The 20,397-nt window shown below is 44.6% G+C and overlaps 1 protein-coding gene across 1 annotated transcript in view; it reads right to left on the bottom strand.

Annotated features, from left to right (window-relative positions):
* The window catches only part of LOC126260710 (hemicentin-2), a 695,733-nt gene that overhangs the window by 64,183 nt on the left and 611,153 nt on the right, over window positions 1-20,397 (bottom strand). The window contains exon 9 of the mRNA XM_049958047.1: window positions 19,631-19,790. Within this exon, the coding sequence (XP_049814004.1) occupies window positions 19,631-19,790 (160 nt within the window). The remainder of the gene's footprint in view (window positions 1-19,630; window positions 19,791-20,397) is intronic.

Here is a 20,397-nt window from a genome sequence, read left to right as displayed (position 1 = left end):
TCGACGGGACATTAATTAGGCCTTACTCTTATTTCATTACTTCATTATAACATCATTTCTTTCGGCCTTTCGTAACAATCACGAAAAGCTATCCTATTTGAAAAACATTTTGGGAACCTACTGAATCATGACATCCTACAGCAGTTACAATAAAAATGTGGGCCTAGTTAGAAATGCTAAAATGTAGACTTTCACGGCCGGAAATATCATGTCCATTATAATTATCCGGGCTGTTATGCCGTGGTCGGTTGATGAATTCTGTGTCAATTCCCAACGTTTCGTCTCCGATTGCGGGAGACATCTTCAAGGGGGTCCGTAGCTCGATGGAAGATCCAACACACCCACTGGCTCGCTACTGACAGTCAGTAGCGAGCCAGTGGGTGTGTTGGACCTTCCATTGTTTATTACAGGGTGCGGCAGAATCGACTAAGCAGTTTTAACGAGCAATAAAAAGTAAATCTGGTCGTATAGAGAAAAAATGTTTTTATTTTCTAAATTAGTGCAATATACCATTTTACATTCATTTTGTTTTGAAAAATAATGTCCTCAAGATGGCGGCTGTTAGCAATGCATTGTTGAAGACGATCCCTGAAGTTTCGAGCAGCTCTGGCACACATATAACGGGGTATGGCATTCACTTCGTCAATAATCCGCTCTTTTAACGCTGGTACGGTGTGAGGGCGGCTTTTGGAATCCTTTACCTTCAGATAACCCAAAAGGCCGGCCAGGGTGGCCGAGCGATTCTAGGCGCTACAGTTTGGAACCTCGCGACCGCTACGGTCGCAGGTTCGAATCCTGCCTCGGGCATGGATGTGTGTGATGTCCCTAGGTTAGTTAGGTTTAAGTAGTTCTAAGTTCTAGGGGACTGATGATCTTAGAAGTTAAGTCCCATAGTTCTCAGAGCCATTTGAACCAATATCCTAGAAGAAAGTATTCACAAATGCTCAAATTTGGTGACCACACAGGCCACCCGACATCAGCCCTTAAAGAGACGAGGCGTCCCGGAAACATTTCTCTCAAAACATCGAGTGAAATTAGAGCTGTGTGAGCAGTAGCTTTATCCTGTTGGAACCCAAGTTCCCCCAGGCCATGTTCTTCAAAAGTTCGTCCATTCTGGGTTGCAGAAAATTTTGCAACGTTGAAACACAACGTGTGGAATTCACTGTCACGGTCACACCTTCCTCAAAAATGTAATTGCCTACCACGCCAAATTGTGATATGGCACACCACACTGTCACTTTAAGAGAATGTTGCGGCCTTTCGTGTATAATTTGGGGGTTATTTTCTGGTCAGTAGCGAAAGTTTTGCTTATTCAAGAACCCACTGAGATGAAAATGTGCCTCTTCACTACTGAAGAAAGCAGCATTCGGAGGGATGTGAGCAAGTATTTGCTCACACAGATTTTGACGGTTGTCGTAGTCTGCTGGGCGTAATTCTGGAGCAATAATTATTTTGAAAGGAAGGAACTTCAAATCGCATGGCAGCATCCTTCTCAAACTGCGGTCTGAAATCACCAATGCAACAGCATGTTTTCGAGCAGAACGTTGCGGCGATTGTTGACTGCTGCTCTCACCCGCTGAACATTTCCTGGCGTTGTCATGGATCTCCGTAGGCCATGTATATCTATTCTTAGTGTGCTACCTGTTTCCTCCTACTGCCGAACTCGGGACAGAATTGTGTTTGCATTAGGCACGGCATTGTTGCGTGGTATGTTGAACTGTCCCCGAAAAGCTCGTTGTGTAGCGATCACAAGCGCAAACGACATAACCACGACATGCACCGCTCCAGACTATGTTGGCTACTGAAAGGGGGTGAACGACTGAACAAAGGCAGACCAAGTGCAAATGCCTCCCCCACCACAACCCCCAGATGTAATCGATAGCAACTGCTTAGTTGGTTCTGCTTCACACAGTATTTCAAAAGTAACTGCCATACCTGTTAACCCATTGTCTTATAAAGCCGACTCACAGCCGGACGCTGGTTTCAAGTTCGTTTTATACATTGCCAGCTGTGAGACAGGCCGAGAAGCCATAGCTCCCTCTTAGTGTTTCTTCTTCCGACAATAGATGGTATGACATGTCATACACCATTGGAAACGATCTATTTAGTGGTCTGTAACACACTCGAGTTCCTTCAATATTGCAAGAAACCGTTTTCAGGTGATGTGAGACTTACCCCCCTCAAACCGACCAATAAAACAACCTGTAAGGTGTCAGGCAAATCCAACACCTTCCATGAAAACCCTGCCATGATAAGCAAATCCAGTAGTATGTCACATAGCTCCGAATAAATCGTGACATTAAATTAACCAAAGTAATACGAGTAACGAGTGAGCAAATGGAATACCACAGACTAACACAAGAATGCCTAAATGCATGTCATACCTTCCCACTGTGAGACAGACGCAGTTCCGAGGGGAGAAACGAGAACAGAAGCCGAGAGCAGAACCGTGTTAAGCTGGAAGGCCCTACGATAAGGGACGGACGGACACCCACGTCGCCAGCTAACCGCTAGGACCACACTACCCGCAAGTTTTAGCGTGAGACTTTTTCGCGTCTCTGTTACGTCAGGACCACCCCCCAGCCCATATTAAAAGCTAGAGCCCTCCAGAAGAACAGTATAGATCTTACTATAACACAAAAAGGGCCACCCCCCAGCCGTAAGTTTTAGCGTGAGACTTTTTCGCGTCTCTGTTACGTCAGGACCACCCCCCAGCCCATGTTAAAAGATAGAGCCCTCCAGAAGAACAGTATAGATCTTACGATAACACAAAAAGGGCCACCCCTACCGCAAGTTTTAGCGTGAGACTTTTTCGCGTCTCTGTTACGTTGCAAACTTTAAAAACATTGCCCCACCTTGAAAAGTATAACGTTTCTCATTGGATGGACAGAATTTTTGTAGGCGGAGCTTAAGGTTAACATTGAGACCCTGATTGGTCAGATGAAAACACAGCCAGATAGTTTTTTTAAACCAACTTCGGTAAATTGTAGTAAGGAGAAGTTAGGAGAGAGTTGCTTCCGAGACGGCGAGGTGAGCGGAGCGGTGCTGCCCGCTGCCCCCTGACGAACACCGACAAGGTAATGAACGCACGCGATGCCGCATAACAGCGCATAAAGCTTCACTCAGAACTGCAGACGTCTCATCTGTTACACCCCCTTTTTGCGTAATACTAGTGTCGATCGTCAATTAAAGCTCATGGTGTTCACATTTGCCACTTGAAGTAAAAATATGAAACGCGATGATTTTTCTGTTATATAGTTATTGAGAAGCCACATCAGCCACTGTAATTTACGACAAGTTAGATAAGTAATTAATGATAATTGAGGGTCACTGTAGACCATTTTGATAGTTTTCTCTTTTGTGAAACTTAATTTAAACCTAGATTACAGATGTGATATGGCATAGGTCATCCTTCGATCCATTGTAGAACTTGGAAACCCATTCAGGGAATATTCGTTCACATTTTTGTTGAACGCGGTTGGTTTTTACCATCCTGTATTAAAACATTTCCTTTTATCAATAGTGCAATTTATAAACGATGTTTTGTGAGTAGAATAAAATTTCCAATGGTAAACTTAACTGCTTTTTCGACGTTATTTTACCAGATAACTAAAAATAGGAAAGCCTTGAACCGCTTCCACTAAATTTAGTTAGTATTAAGATTCTTTTACGGGGAGTGCAGTGGAGCTGACGCTGAAATCATTAAGTATTTGGTTATATCATCGCTAGTCTCACTGAACTCTTCTGAACTCTACATGTCATGTGTGGTCTGGCGTCTCCTTACCAGCAACAGGTCCCAGGTTCAAACTATTCAATTCCCTAAAAAACACGCTCAGAGCGTCGTTGCGCGAAAGTGGTAGGGAGACACGATATAGAACATCAGACACCACGCAGAATGTTAGAAACCTCCCGAAATTGCGTAGTGTGCAAGGCAAGAAAGAGGAAATGTGATTCATGGTAAGAGTGTGAGAAATGTCTACTGGCATTGCACTTGCATGTATTGTTGTGGCTCAACAAATAGTAAGGATCGATTTATAAAGAACTCCTGTCAACGAATTATGCAGTTTCCTGAAAAGTGTGTAACACAATATGTGATGATTTTCGTACATTTAAATAGTAAATATAGGATCGATCATGGGGTAAAATACTGGTGAGTCAGCTAGTTAATATAAATATCCCCCTGTGCGACAAGACGCTCAGTTCCTTCATAGAAAACGTTTGCTGTTGCCTGCGGAACCATGCTGGTACCTAGGCATGCACGTCTTCGCCCGAAGCAAATCTACAGCCACGAAAATTTCCCTTCAGGGCTCCAAAAATATGGACGTCGCACGGGGAGCGATCGGGAATGTATGGAGGATATGTAACGACTTCCCAGAGAAATTTTGCAGCGTATTCGAAACTACGGGCAACAGGTTAGCGGACATTATCCCAAAACAGAATGATGGCTACCGTCAACATTCCTGGGCATTTGGAGCTAGTGGTGCGCTTCAGTGCTGTGTGTTAATTGTAGCGCCGTTTTCCAGAAAGTGAATGAGCAGCGGGCGTTTGTACTCAAAGAGAAAGTTCATCATGACGTTCTCGAAGCTGCCGCGAACGGCTTTGAATTTTTCCGGTGGCTATAAATACTTTTCCTTCCAGGTAAAATTTCTTTTATATATTCTGACAGTTATAGGTTTAACAGGACAGTAGGTAAATTTTTCATACTATAACGTAAAAATTACCACCAAAGTACTTACAGATGTCGGCGTACTTCTTACGATGGTCATACAGTTTACTTAAGTATGTAGGTAAAGCGAATGTAAACGACTAGTTATAATCGTTATATTACAGGCACCTAATTTCTATCAAGGAACAAAGTGAAAACCAAGTGGACTAAACGATTAGGAAGCGCTGGATTAATGGTATACGGTGCATTTGTTTGTTCACATCTTCATTTTCGTTGTTACATTGTATAAAAGAGTTTCATAAGTAAATATTTCATGGATATCGCTTTACAACGTTCGGCAAAAAGCTATTTTGTTTTTTTGTTAACGATGCGTAACAGATTTTTTCAACTGTCGGAAATAATACTCTGGAAGCCGGCCGCTGTGGCTGAGCTGTCCTAGGCGCTTCAGTCTGGAACCGCGCGACCGCTACGGTCGCAGGTTCGAATCCTGCCTCATGGCATGGATGTGTGTGATGTCCTTAGGTTAGTTAGGTTTAAGTAGTTCTAATTTCTAGGTGACTGATGACCTCCAGTGTTAAGTCCCATACAATTTTCGACGATTTCTTTTATTATTTTATTTCTTTATATCATCCTATGTTTCCCACATATGACTTTCCTCTCCGATTCCGTGCGGAACCTCCTCATTCCTTTTCTTATCATTACAATAAAACTAAACGTCGTCCGAACAAGCCTTGGAAGGCCCATCGGAACCGACCGGCCGCCGTGTCATCCTCACCCTACAGGCGTCACTGGACGCGGATATGGAGGGGCAGCACATCGCTCTACCGGCTGTATGTCAGTTTACGAGACCGGAGCCGCTACGACTCAATCATGTAGCTCCTCAGTTTGCTTCACAAGGGCTGAGTGCACGCTACTTGCCAACAGCGCTCGGCAGACCGGATGGTACCCATCCAAGTGCTAGCCCAGCCCGACAGCGCTTACCACTGCGGCAAGGCCGTTGGCTACCATTAAAATACAGAGTAAAACTTAGAACAGAGGTAGATAACAATCTTTTTCCTCTATACATTACACATACATTTAAATACTTCATATATTAGAAAAATAAATAGCATATGTCCTACCAGATGTTCATAACTATATCGGGTAAGAATTTGAAGTAAATCGGTGACGTACTTCGTAGGATTTTTGATAAAGTTTTCCCTTTCTATATTAAATTTTCCATGTTTCACAACTTACAGATTATGAATTATTAGCATCAGTAGACTTTCATAAATGCTATTTTATTAAAATTTGCAAAGTATACAAATGCCAGTTGAGGCATTTCCAAAAATGAGAGAAAGTGCTATGCATGTTTGTAAGCAGGCTGTTTGCCTCACGTACCCTAGTGCCGCTCAGCGGCTTCTTCCAATGTATTATTTTCGACAAATGTTCAAATGTGTGTGAATTTCTAAGCAGCCAAACTGCTGAGGTCATCGGTCCCTAGACTTACACACTACTTAAACTAACTTACGCTAAGAACAACACAAACTCATGCCAGAGGGAGGACTCGAACCTCCGGCGGGAGGGGCCGCGCAGTCAGTGACATGGCGCCTCTAACAGCGCGACCACTCCGCGCGGCTACTTTCGACAATTCAAAAGTTCTCTTCCGCATTGTTTCGTAAAAAACTAATAACTTTCTGCGAAATACGTTAAGTGATTTCCATGAAGTTTACTGATGAAATTGTTTCATACGATGTAACGACAAAAATGTAATTGTAAGAAACAAATACAGTGTGTACCACGTATTCAGCTCCGTGTAGCGGTTTAGTCGACTTTGTTTCCAATTTGTCCGTTGGGAGCAGTTTGCACTTGTCAGTGAGAATGCTCACGAGGTACACTGTATCTCTTGAACAATTTTGTCTGATTGACACAACATTGGTAAGCTAGGGAACCATATTCTTCTCGTTATGATACTTTTCTAATCAGTGGTCAATTGTAACATATGTCCATATCTTTTGATACCAGTTTTGTTTGTATTTTAGAGACTTTGAAAAGATGGAATGTTGAAATGCATAAGGCGATTTTGGAAATGAGAAAAGTGTAGTCAGAACATCCAAATGGACGCTTCGTCTCAAAGGATTTTCATCCAAGTTGCCGCTGACGTAAGACTATAGGTGCATACATTAGCAAAGATATATATCTGTCACTCTTGCCTGTTGTTTGAAATGGTTGAGGATATTTCTGACAAAGGCGATGTAAAGATGACTAATACTTTATCGTGCAATGTTGGTGTAGTCACTGGTGTCTTCCCAGATCTCTGCAGTAAGATTGGCGTATTCATGTTGAATATATGGAAGCTTAATAATGGGATGTTACCAGAATCTGACAACGTTTTGTTACAGACAAAATGTTCAAATGTGTGTGAAACCTTATGAGACTTGACTGCTAAGGTCATCAGTCCCTAAGCTTACACACTACTTAATCTAAATTATATTAAGGACAAACACACACACCCATGCCCAAGGGAGGACTCGACCCTCCGCCGGGACCAGCCGCACAGTCCATGACCGCAGCGCCTCAGACCGCTCGGCTAAACCCTCGCGGCTGTTACAGACAGAAATAAGAATTTCAGTTCTTTTTAGTATTATACATGGAAACTTTTCAGAGCACTTTTACTGTTTAGGATAGTAATTTAATCTACGACTCGTTAATACACTCCTGGAAATTGAAATAAGAACACCGTGAATTCATTGTCCCAGGAAGGGGAAACTTTATTGACACATTCCTGGGGTCAGATACATCACATGATCACACTGAAAGAACCACAGGCACATAGACGCAGGCAACAGAGCATGCACAATGTCGGCACTAGTACAGTGTATATCCACCTTTCGCAGCAATGCAGGCTGCTATTCTCCCATGGAGACGATCGTAGAGATGCTGGATGTAGTCCTGTGGAACGGCTTGCCATGCCATTTCCACCTGGCGCCTCAGTTGGACCAGCGTTCGTGCTGGACGTGCAGACCGCGTGAGACGACGCTTCATCCAGTCCCAAACATGCTCAATGGGGGACAGATCCGGAGATCTTGCTGGCCAGGGTAGTTGACTTACACCTTCTAGAGCACGTTGGGTGGCACGGGATACATGCGGACGTGCATTGTCCTGTTGGAACAGCAAGTTCCCTTGCCGGTCTAGGAATGGTAGAACGATGGGTTCGATGACGGTTTGGATGTACCGTGCACTATTCAGTGTCCCCTCGACGATCACCAGTGGTGTACGGCCAGTGTAGGAGATCGCTCTCCACACCATGATGCCGGGTGTTGGCCCTGTGTGCAGTCCTGATTGTGGCGCTCACCTGCACGGCGCCAAACACGCATACGACCATCATTGGCACCAAGGCAGAAGCGACTCTCATCGCTGAAGACGACACGTCTCCATTCGTCCTTCCATTCACGCCTGTCGCGACACCACTGGAGGCGGGCTGCACGATGTTGGGGCGTGAGCGGAAGACGGCCTAACGGTGTGCGGGACCGTAGCCCAGCTTCATGGAGACGGTTGCGAATGGTCCTCGCCGATACCCCAGGAGCAACAGTGTCTCTAATTTGCTGGGAAGTGGCGGTGCGGTCCCCTACGGCACTGCGTAGGATCCTACGGTCTTGGCGTGCATCCGTGCGTCGCAGCGGTCCGGTCCTAGGTCGACGGGCACGTGCACCTTCCGCCGACCACTGGCGACAACATCGATGTACTGTGGAGACCTCACGCCCCACGTGTTGAGCAATTCGGCGGTACGTCCACCCGGCCTCCCGCATGCCCACTATACGCCCTCGCTCAAAGTCCGTCAACTGCACATACCGTTCACGTCCACGCTGTCGCGGCATGCTACCAGTGTTAAAGACTGCGATGGAGCTCCGTATGCCACGGCAAACTGGCTGACACTGACGGCGGCGGTGCACAAATGCTGCGCAGCTAGTGCCATTCGACGGCCAGCACCGCGGGTCCTGGTGTGTCCGCTGTGCCGTGCGTGTGATCATTGCTTGTACAGCCCTCTCGCAGTGTCCGGAGCAAGTATGGTGGGTCTGACACACCGGTGTCAATGTGTTCTTTTTTCCATTTCCAGGAGTGTACATTCAGGTACTTGAACGTTAGTGAATTAAGTTGTTCAGCTTCTCAGCAGAAGGTATCAGTCGCAATGCAGTTCTTGTCGTATAACTAGAGGCTGGTGATAGATACGAGACACAGATCCGCAAAAACCTATCGCCAGGTATCACCCACAAACACACACACACACACACACACACACACACAAACACACACACAAATATACACACACACACACACATGCACACAGAGCCGGCCGGTGAGGCCGAGCGGTTCTAAGGGCTTCAGTCTGGATCCGCGCGACCGCTACGGTCGCAGGTTCGAATCCTGCCTCGGGCATGGATGTGTGTAATGTCCTTAAGTTAGTTAGGTTTAAGTAGTTATAAGTTATAGGGGACTGATAACCTTAGATGTTACATCCCATAGTGCTCGGAGCCATCTAACACACACACACACACACACACACACACACACACACACACACATAGTACAAACTACCAGAGCCGACTCGTGTCATTTCTTAGAAGACATATCGTACCTTGTGACCAGAAACAAGCATGGCAATCTGTTAAGCACTCGTAATTCCTTTTTGTTTAGAAGACACGGTACCACGTACAGACGAAAGTAAGAAATATTTCCAAAATAGCAGTGTGGAACAGTTCCACAATCTGGAACACAAGGGATGTGTTTAACGAGCTTTCGTACTTGCTACGCGCGAAAGGCTCTTGTGTACCCCAGAGTGTATGCAACAGGAAACAAGATTCACAGGAATGGCTGTTCTTCAAACAAAGCTCACCATGCGTAATTAAAGCCTACACGTGGCTCTGTTTTCCATTACGTCAAGCATAGCGCTGTTTCATTATACGAGAGTGCTTTTTAAATCGGATTAGAGTCGCTTGTACTACATTTGCTTTTATGCTCTTAGAGTGTAAACATTAGAAATTTGTGGAAAGTGTAATTGCGTTATTTTATAGCTGAGCTAGCGCTCGTTTTAATGAAAAATTAGTACATCATTTATACAGACGCACTTTAGATACAAGAGCACATTTGTATGTTTTTTTGCTGCATTACTCTCGGCTAAGGCGGAAAAATATTAATTTTACTAGAGCTGGTGAGATTGCTGGGCAAAGAAGAAGTTATGAAACACAGTTTCAACGACCTCGCCAACTGGTTGAAACTCTCCTAGTTACTTTGATTAACGAGTCGAGTGCTGTCAGTACCTTCCTGTAAACGCTGCGTTCGTTTCGACAACACTCGAAAGTTAAGTGAACGTACTAAAAGACCACTCTCTTGGGCCGAAAAGCGACGGTCCATCCTGTAGAATAAAATGGTTTTATTTAATTATATATCAGCCTGTATGAGCCGGAGGTCATTGTTGTTGTTGTGGTCTTCAGTCCAGAGACTGGTTTGACGCAGCTCTCGATGCTGCTCTATCCTGTGCAAGCTTCTTCATCTCCCAGTGCCTACTGCAACCTACATCCTTCTGAATCTGTTTAGTGTATTCGTCTCTTGGTCTCCCTCTACGATTTTTACCTTCACGCTGCCCTCCAGTACTAAATTGGTGATCCCTTGATGCCTCAGAAGAGGTCATGGTATAATTAATCAACCTGCTGCTATTTCTCACCATTTGAATTCAAGGACTAACAATGCATTCTTTGCCTTCTACGCGGCTAACTGGCAGCTACCACTGGCATACTCGTCTGATGGCACTTCACTAATCAAACTGTTCATAATATCGATGTGTTAGGATCGTAATGTAGAGGCTGCAACCGAGCGAACACTTTTCCCTCTACAGTCGTAATACGTTAATGCTAGTACACTGTTCTACACTTCCTCCCAGAATAGATTCATTGGTGCCATGCTTCCTGAATAAAAACATCCACGAATGCTAGTGTCGCATTTATACTGGAAACGTGTGTTAACTATCAGAAGATTTACTTTACATGCTGAAGCATTACTTGAAGATAGTCACCTTTTCCTTAAATATAAAAAAATATTTCAAAGCGATTGCATTGTCCGAGCGTCCGTTGTTTTCTTAAGGAAATGTTTCATGTTGTTTACGAAAAATGTAAAAAAAAAAACAGCTTGCATTAACCGCGAATTCAGACCAACGATATCAGCCTACGACCGATATGAATCAGAGTAATTGTATTTTCAAATGTTGTATAACAAAATGTAAAAGTCGAGTGAAGGTTCTCTCAGCGAGGTGTACCCTCTTATGTTGTCTCCATCGAAGGGAGCTGAAGTATTTTACCTAAGTTGGTCTGTAGCAGAACTACTTTTGATTTATTATTAAATATGTTAAAAACGGACTATATTTATGTTTCATTTAAAAGGAAATCTTATTATTAAGTGCTACACGACTTACGACTTATTTTGTTTTGTTTGTTTCAGATAAGTTAGCTGGAACTGCGAGCTCAGAAGATCATGGTAAAGAGACGCATTGTGCCGAATGCAATTCGCGTTCCGTCGCTGATTTCATTATGCTGTAAGCAAAGCGAGTCCCTAAGATTATTTGCGGGTCGTTTAACAGTTACTTGCGATCATTTCGAGGGAGCACAAATTACATGTGATATGGCCACTTTAACCGAACTGTGAATCTGCTGTTCTCGCTTCTGTCCGATAGAGGCCCCACAGAACTGATGGTTGGGTTAAATTACAGCTGCTCTTAATTGGTAAAAACTTCAGAAGCGAATTTTATTTTGAAATCGATGCATTCTTTTTAGATGATTATCAGGCACTATAGGAACAATGACAGTTGCACCATTGCTCAGTGAAAAACAAATTGTACTACTTTGCTAATTTGAGTTTCAGAAAATCTGTCATTTTATTCAAATACCGGAGCCAATAACGCGTCGAAGCACAATGCTAGCCAATGTTATTGGAACACCATGAAGAGCACATGTATCGAACGTCAAATTCGCATTAGTGTACATGCTTGGATAGGTAAAAAAATGGTTCAAATGGCTCTGAGCACTATGAGACTTAACATCTATGGTCATCAGTCCCCTAGAACTTAGAACTACTTAAACCTAACTAACCTAAGGACAACACACAACACCCAGTCATCACGAGGCAGAGAAAATCCCTGACCCCGCCGGGAATCGAACCCAGGAACCCGGGCGCGGGAAGCGATGGATAGGTAAATGATTAAATTTTCAGCTAGGTGCAACATCTGCATTTCGTTGATAATGATAGATTACGCACCTTGTTTCGTATTCAGAAGCCGCAAATGAACATCTGTTACTTGTAAGAAGATTGTTTTATACGTGAAGTAATTGCAGTGTATCATTCTACTGAACAGTTGCTCGTCATGCTCGGCATCCCACGGCAGTCATAAGAATATTGTATCTATGGTTTCAGGAGCACCATGCTCATCGCCATGCAGGATCTCAGCGGTCCCACACAACTAGCGCCCGAGAGGAAGACACATCATTTGCTCATGCGTGAAGGATCGATAGTCCAGCCATTCCGACAGCACCGGACATGAGTGGCGCTATTTCATTTCTTCAGACGAGTCCTATGAGTCCTGGTTCTCTGGACAGATCGATATATCCTTAGGTGGAGGCACAGAGGACAACACACAGCGCTTTCAGTGATAGTACAGGGTACCACTGGGTATTACAACTGATCACCTGTAGTTCTGCAGAGAGATGGATATATCTGTACGTGGAGGCGTGGAAGACAACACACAGAGCCTGCAGTGATGGTATGTGGTACCACTGGAGATTACAACACGGTCGCCTCTAGTTATGCGGACAGATGGAAATATTCATAGGTGGAGGCACATAGGAGAACGTGCAGCACACGCAGTGATGAGATGGGGTACCATTGGATATAGAAACAATGACCGTTCGAACGCGCCTTGAAGGCCCGGTGGTACTGGCTGGCCGCCTTGTCATCCAGAGCCCCTAGGCATCACTGGAAGCAGACACGGAGGTGCATCTGGTCAGCACATCGTACTCCCAGCCGTTGTCAGTTTTCGTGACTGGTGCCTCTTCTCAGTCAAGCAGCTCGTCAATTGGTCCCACATGGGCTGAGTGCACCCTTCTGGCCAACAGCACCCGACAGACCAGGACGGTCAGTCATGAAAGTGCTAGTCAAGCCCAACAGCGCTTAACACTATTGGCTGTACCACTGAATATTACACTATGATCACCTCTAGTTCTGTAGACAGATGGGTATATTCGTCAGTGGAGGCGTAGAGGAAAACGCAGAGCACGTAGAGAAATGGTAGGGGTACCACTGGATATTACAATACGATTGTCTATAGTTCGCGCAGAGGGTGGTTTGGTCTGTGGCCGTCACTATTCGGACGTGTTATGGCCAGCAACTGTGTCTTACCTTCGAGATCATTACCACTCAAGAAGACAGCGCAAGGCAATATGTTACCCGTGCTTTTATGGCGTAACGCGATAGAGAGTGTGCTGAAATGTTTCCCAGCCCAGCACATTTTCCAAACTGAGAAATTTTGTCATAATTTGTAGAGGTGACGGCATCATTCTATTGACGAAATCTGGCAATGTTGAAGCAGCACGAATGGTGTACCTCTATCCTTATCCAATCGCCGCTCGCCTTGGTGGCCAGCTGTATCATACCGAGTACTAAATTTTTGTATACAAGGAAAACACGCACGAAATGAATCATGTACTCTAGCTAAAGTACGGGGTGGTTATAATTAAATTTCCACTTCCAAACCGCTGAGAAAAAAGAACCACTGCCCAGGATGACGTCAAATCTGAACGGAATGTTACCGAAGAAGAGCGATACTTTTGCGAAATAAAAACAGTTTAAAGAACATTTTACCAGTACAAGAAGCTGTATGCAAAATAGAAGACGCTTGGCGCACGGCTGTTTATCGCTTTGTGTCTGAGATATCCGACATGGCTGTCGCAATGCAGGAACGCACGCTGCTGGTAAAGCTCCTTTACAAGAACGGAGACTGTATTCCAGTAGCTCTGCAAAAGTACGAGACACTCAAAGGTAAGAAAAAAGTTTTCGGCCCGATGTCTGCCAAGGGCCTGGAGCAAAATTACGAAATTCGAAGACAGAGTTTCTTTCGAAGTGCAGTGTGGCGGAGGCAAGAAAACAACTGACCCTGTGTCAGTAGAAGATGCCATCCCATTGCGGAAGCCATAGAGCTGTGATGTGCAAGCTTGCATTGCATGGCGAACTGCCTGAACGTTGGACATGCTTGTGAGCACAATTTATAGATTTCTACAAAACATTCTGCATTGGTATTCACACAAAATTAAGCATGTGCAGTAGTTATTTCATGCTGACCTACCAGAGAGATGACTTTCTGCTGCAGAATTTCTTGTGCGCGTGGAAATGAACAGTGCAAGTCCACGTAAAATTTTGTCGACAGATGAAGCCCAGTTCCATTTCCACGGACGGAGGGACATGACAGAATTGCAGAATATGTCTAACTGAAAATCGACACGCACATCAACCAGTACCACTTCATTCTGCAAAGGCGACTGTGTGCTGCGGCTTCACGGCATCGTTCATCGTAGACCGTTTATTTTCGAGGAGACGAGTCCTGCGGGTTCTGTTATCCGTACCCTCACCGGTAACCGCTATGAGACTGTTTTGCGCACCAACGTCATTCCGCCCCTTCAACAGAGTAAATGCGTCCGTAAGACCATTTCTATGCAAAGGCAATGGAGCAGCTGCTGCAGAGGCGTTTTCGAAAGATCTAATGATCAGCCATCATTTTCCTACAGCCTTGCTATCCAGAACATCTGATGTTTGTGATTTTCAGCTGTAGTGTTATCTGAAATATGCTGCGTTCCGTGCTTCAGTTACAATAGCAGCTGAACTGAAAGCACGCATTGCGGAATGCATTACGAGTAAAACCCCGGAGACACTCGGATCTGTTTTGGAACATGCTGTTTCTTGATTTCAGCTTGTGGCAGAAAACTGTGGACAGCGTACTGAACTATCTTCCGCCACTCTCGCCAAAGTTAAAAAAACCATTTCATTGTTGTTTTTTATGCGGTTTCTACACCTGGACAGTTAAAAACCCATTTTGATCCTTCATTTTATACGATTTTTGAACTCAGGAAAACCGATTTCTTCCATCCGATGTAGTAAGTCCTTTCCCTGGTGGAGGAGATTTACACAGCTAGCAGTGTCCAAACTGTCGAATGCAAGACTAGTACGGTTAGGCACATTGCACAGCATACTTTAATCTGCAACTCACACCATAGCCGTCGTATTGCATTGCATTTCATCTGTCATTTATAGCCGACCCATTTACGTTATGATACTTACAGCAACATCTATCCGTATTTCTTTTAACATGTTTACTAATTCCTCTACAATTTTCTCTTCAAATTATAATGATTCTGAGTAGCGATTTTTTACGCGTTTTGAAAGTGGAACTTCAGTTATAATCATCCTGTCCTAAGTGCAAAGAATAAATTGAGATTCGTTGCTTATGTCCTTCTGGCAGTTTCAATGGCTAACACTTAGCATGTACCATACATACGTTCTGTAACGTCTTAAATGCAGTGATTGAAATTGTTATGCATTTTCCTTTTAGGGTTAGAACATTACCGTTAGGCAACCTATAGCAGCCTTACAAATCAATTTCAATATTTTTTTGACAGAGCTGAGGAAAAACGGAAGGCAGGGAAATGTAGAAAATATACACTGAAGAGCCAAAGAAACTGGTACACCTGCCTAATATCGTGTAGGGCCACCGTGAGCGCGCAGAAGTGCGGCAACATGACGTAGCATCTACTCCACTAATGTCTGAAGTAGTACTGGAGGGAATTTAAGCCATGAATCTTGCAGGGCTGTTCTTAAATCCGTAAGAGAACGAGAGGGTGGAGATCTCTTCTGAGCAGCACGTTGCAAGGCATCCCAGATACGCTCAGTAATGTTCTTGTCTGGAGCGTTTGGTGGCCAGCGGAACCGTTTAAACTCACAAGAGTGTTCCTGGAGCAACTCTGTAGCAATTCTGGAAGTGTGGGGTGTGGCATTGACCTGCTGGAATGAACAATGGACATGGATGGATGTAAGTGATGAGAATGGATGCTTACGTACGTGTCACCTATCAGAGTCGTATCTAGAAGTATAGAGATCCCATATCACTCCAATTGCACACGGCCCACACCATTACAGAGCCTCGAGCAGCTTGAACAGTTCCCTGCTGACATGCTGGTTCCAAAGATTCATGAGGTTGTCTCCATACTCGTACACATCCATCCGTTCGATACAGTCGATACAATTTGAAACGAGATTCGTCCGATCAGGCAACGTGTTTCCAGTCATCAACAGTCCAATGTTGGTGTTGACGGGGCCAGGCGAGGCGTAAAGTTTTGTATCGTGCAGTCATTAAGCGTACATGAGTGGGCCTTCGGCTCCGAAAGTACATTTTGTTGAAGTTTCGTTGAATGGTTCGCACGCTAACACTTGTTGATGCCCCAGCTCTGGAAACTAAAGCATTTTGCGAAAGGGTGCACTTCTATCACTTTGAATGACTCTCTTCAGTCGTCATTGGTCTCATTCTTACAGAATCTTTTTCCAACTACAACCATGTCGGAGATCTATGCTTTAGCGGATTCCTGATATTCACGGTACGCTCGTGAAATAGTCGTACGGGAAAATCGCCATTTCATCGCTACGCCGAACATGCTGTGTCCCATCGCTCATGCTCCGACTATAACACCATGTTGAAACTCACTCAGATCTTGATAACCTGACATTGTAGTAGCAGTAAACGATCTAACAACTGCGTCAACACTGTCTTATATAGGCGCTGTCGACCGCAGCGCCGTATTATGCCTGTTCACATATTTCTATAATTGAAAACACACGCCTATACCAGTTTCTTTGGCACTTCAATGTAGAAAAACCAAATGGTACAGAAGGAAGACATTACGTGACTGTTGGCGGAAGGTTATTGAAATAAAGCTTTAGCTCTAAGTACTTCAACTTTATTAACTCTTGTGATCAGGTGAAACAACTATCGTCAGTCCACAACTGTGTGTACGTTGATCTGTCTGGGAGAAGGCTCATGAAGTATTAGTTTACTTCATTATATAAATGAACAAAATATTTGCTTATCTTTGAAACACTTCTTTGCCACAGAAGAAATTGATTATTTACAGGTGTCATGGACTAGCAAAGTGTCACTTCATGCACTAATTAACAAAGTCTTCTTTTGACACTCATTTTTCACCATTAACAACACTACAAGTGTATCTGAAGCCTTATCTAGTCCTTGGTCCCAGGCGATGATGTTAACTGCTGTATCTCAGGTCTCGAAAGAGCGTGGCCGACTTTGGTGTGGCCGCACGGGATTAGCCGAGCGGTCTAGGGCGCTGCAGTCTTGGACTGTGCGGCTGGTGTCGGCGGAGGTTCCACCCCTCCCTCGGGCATGGGTGTGTGTGTTTGTTCTTAGGATAATTTAGGTTAAGTAGTGTGTAAGCGTATGGACTGATGACCTTAGCAGTTAAGTCCCATAAGATTTCACACACATTTGAATATTTTTTGACTTTGGTGTGATCCCGTGATCTCTGAATGACACCATATTCACAGCGAATTAGAAAAGGCGGATGTAAAAATTAAGGAAAATTCAATGCAGTAGGCTGTCTATTAAATGAGCTAAGACATAATGGCCATAAAACAAATATCATCAGTAAGAGAGAAGTTTCTCAATAACAGATATGAAAATGATGATAGGTGCATGTAGAGCTGGTAGAGCACTTGCCCGCAAAAGGCAAAGGTCCCGAGTTCGACTCTCGGTCCGGCACACAGTTTTAATCTGCCAGGAAGTTTCATATAGAATTACCAATATCCCTACATTGACCTGTGGCTGCGAATTTTAGATATTGAGTAAAAGAGGTAAAATTGAAAAAGCAAGCAACGGAAGTGAGATATTCCACGAAAAGTAGAAACTGCACTGAAAGTGATAGAATATGAAACAGCCATTCAGAAAAATTAAATACAATGCCTCCACGGAAGACTATCTTAGAGCAAAAGCTATAGCGCTTTCTACATGTTCAGTGACTATCGGAAGATCGCCTGCCAAGGTTCCTGAGGAAAGTGTAGCTAGATGCAAGAAACGATCAGAACGGCTAAGAAAGACACGAGAAAATGCAACAGAAGGGACACTACCGAGAAGTGGACTGTCCGTGACATATATACCAGCCAACAGCATCGACAGATATAGTTGGAGAAAGCTTGTAATCTCGTAAATGTGAGGCAGATCAGTACTAGATTAAGCAAGCAAGGAACGGTACCTTTAGTTTGAGTAATAAGTGGTTATATTAGTTCAGAAATCTTAAATATAATAGAATAATTACAGAATTTTATATGAGCTTAACACTTGATGTGTGTAGCTGGGTATTCGCAGCAATCAGTAATATGCAACATAAAAATAGTTGTGTGATGTAGATTTTATTAAAAATTTTATTTGACCAAGATCGCAATGTAGAAAGCTGTGATCACCAGTCGCAGATTGGAGAGACGAAATTGCAGTTACCGGTGGTCTCCATAGACCAGTAATGTTGGCCACTGATGTACCGTGTCTACTGTTACGTCTGCCACAGGCGGACCCTGCCAGGCAGACTACACTCAAGACACCCCTGTGTACCATATAACATACACAAGCACTTGCAGGCGCAACCAAGAGGAAAACAATTCTTCAAAACAAACAAAACTTGCTAGAGACTAATGCTAACCTTTTTCTGCAGAGGTCGTCTCACAGATACAGGGAAAGTTGGAGTACTCCTCCGGCATCCGCTGGCTTTATAAGGCCAGTGCAGCAGCAGTACAGCCGGTCCCCCTCCTTTCCTCTGTCCTTTTCCCGGGCTCCCTCTCCCCCCCTTCCATCCTCTTTCTTCCCCACCTCCCCTCTCTTTGTCCCCTTCTCTCCCCCGCGTCCTTTTACATTTCCCTCCTCTCATTCCCTCTCGCGTCTGCCCTTCTCCCCCTTTATTAGTCCTCTCCCTCCTTGGTTCCCCCCCCCCCTTTTCGTTTTTTTCCTCTCCTCCCTCCTTGTTTTTCCCCCCTCCTGCAGGTCCTCCCACCATCTGCCTCTGGCTCGGGAGTGTCATCTTTGTGCTGCCACTTTCGTGCAGTGTTCTCCAGTGAGTGTTCTACAGTGCTTGTTTTATAGTGAGTGTTCCGTGTTGTGTTTTTTGGGACTTGTTGCGAACGGCCATCATACTGTCGCTGGGTGTGCCTTTTATCTCTTGCGAACAGAAACCAGACTGTCGCCGTGTTTTTTAATTGTGTGTCTACTATGTTACTTGTCTGATTCCTGTGTATTTTATCTACATTGTCAACCCCTTTTGCTTTCTGTTTTAACTTTCCGCATTTTTACGCCATTTTACACTTTAAATCACCATTTTATCGCCTGTTTTACCTTGTTTCTTTCTTCTTCCTTTATTTAAAAAAAGTCTGTAGGCTGTAGAGCAGCGTAGTAAGCTGCTGCCATCCCGCCCCCTTCGGGGGGAATTGAAAATCAATAAAGACAAAAAAACAGTACAGCCGGTTCCTCACCGAGCTAGGACCAGCTCCAACAGACCTCACTGACGCTCTTTATGAATGGTCGTCTACAAGTTATTTGTTTTTGTGTGCATATAGTGATTGTTCGAGAAGTGTAGTTTAGTTTCAATAAACGACATTATACTGAGTGTTCTACAATACTGAGTATTCTCCATATATGGATGGTGTTAAACCCTTCAGCATCAACTAAGGCCCGAAGATGGCGCATTGAAGCGCCGAAACTGTTAGCCACGCAATAAATAACATCATCAGAACGGCAGTAGATGTTTCATTTTCTTACAATAAAATGTGTCTGAGGCACCTTGAGGTACAGAGGCTGAACAGCAGGTTGAGGTGTTGGTGCAGCCTAGAGCTGGTACTCACAGAGCACGTTGAGGTGGAAGGGCTTGCTCTCGCCGGCGCCCTCAGAGTTGACGCCGACGCAGGAGTAGTTGCCGCCACTGGCGCGGCCCACCGACTGCAGCACCAGGCTCTGGTTGCTAATGATGAGGCCTCGACCCGCTCCAGGGCCCAGCACCCTGCCCTGCAACAGTCGACGCTAACAGGCTCCGCACTTGCACGGTGGTTGCGTAGCAACACCTGCAGTAAGAGAAAGTGTGCATGCTGTGTGTTGCAGGTGGCAGTGAAGTACTGTACATTTCCTGTAGCTGGACGTATTGAGTAGTTATTTTGGTACATGATATTGAAGGCAGTATATTTATCTGATGTCCTTACATCAGCTCACACATCCTTTCAGCTCATAAGTTAATGGCAGTGATAGAGTGATACTGTTCTCGTCTCTGAGCTTCGGTCTGACAGTGCCACGCGGTGGTATAGTAATCGTTGGCGGTCGCTTCCCCCTGCAAAACTCTAAATTGAACGTGTGGCGGTCCTTGTATTCCAGTATCTAGCAGGATCACATCGCACGACAGGCCGAGTCACTGAGTGTGTTGGGGATGGCAAGTATCGTGCAGAGAGCTGATGTACCTTGTCAATTACTCGTACATTGAAACTCCTTGGCAGATTAAAACTGTGTGCCCGACCGAGACTCGAACTCGGGACCTTTGCCTTTCGCGGGCAAGTGCTCTACCATCTGAGCTACCGAAGCAAGACTCACGCCCGGTACTCACACCTTTACTTCTGCCAGTACC

This window comes from Schistocerca nitens, chromosome 5, assembly GCF_023898315.1.
Source record: "Schistocerca nitens isolate TAMUIC-IGC-003100 chromosome 5, iqSchNite1.1, whole genome shotgun sequence".
Taxonomy (NCBI): domain Eukaryota; kingdom Metazoa; phylum Arthropoda; class Insecta; order Orthoptera; family Acrididae; genus Schistocerca; species Schistocerca nitens.
Note: the sequence above shows the minus strand (reverse complement) of the source record. Positions and strands in the feature narration are given on the sequence as shown.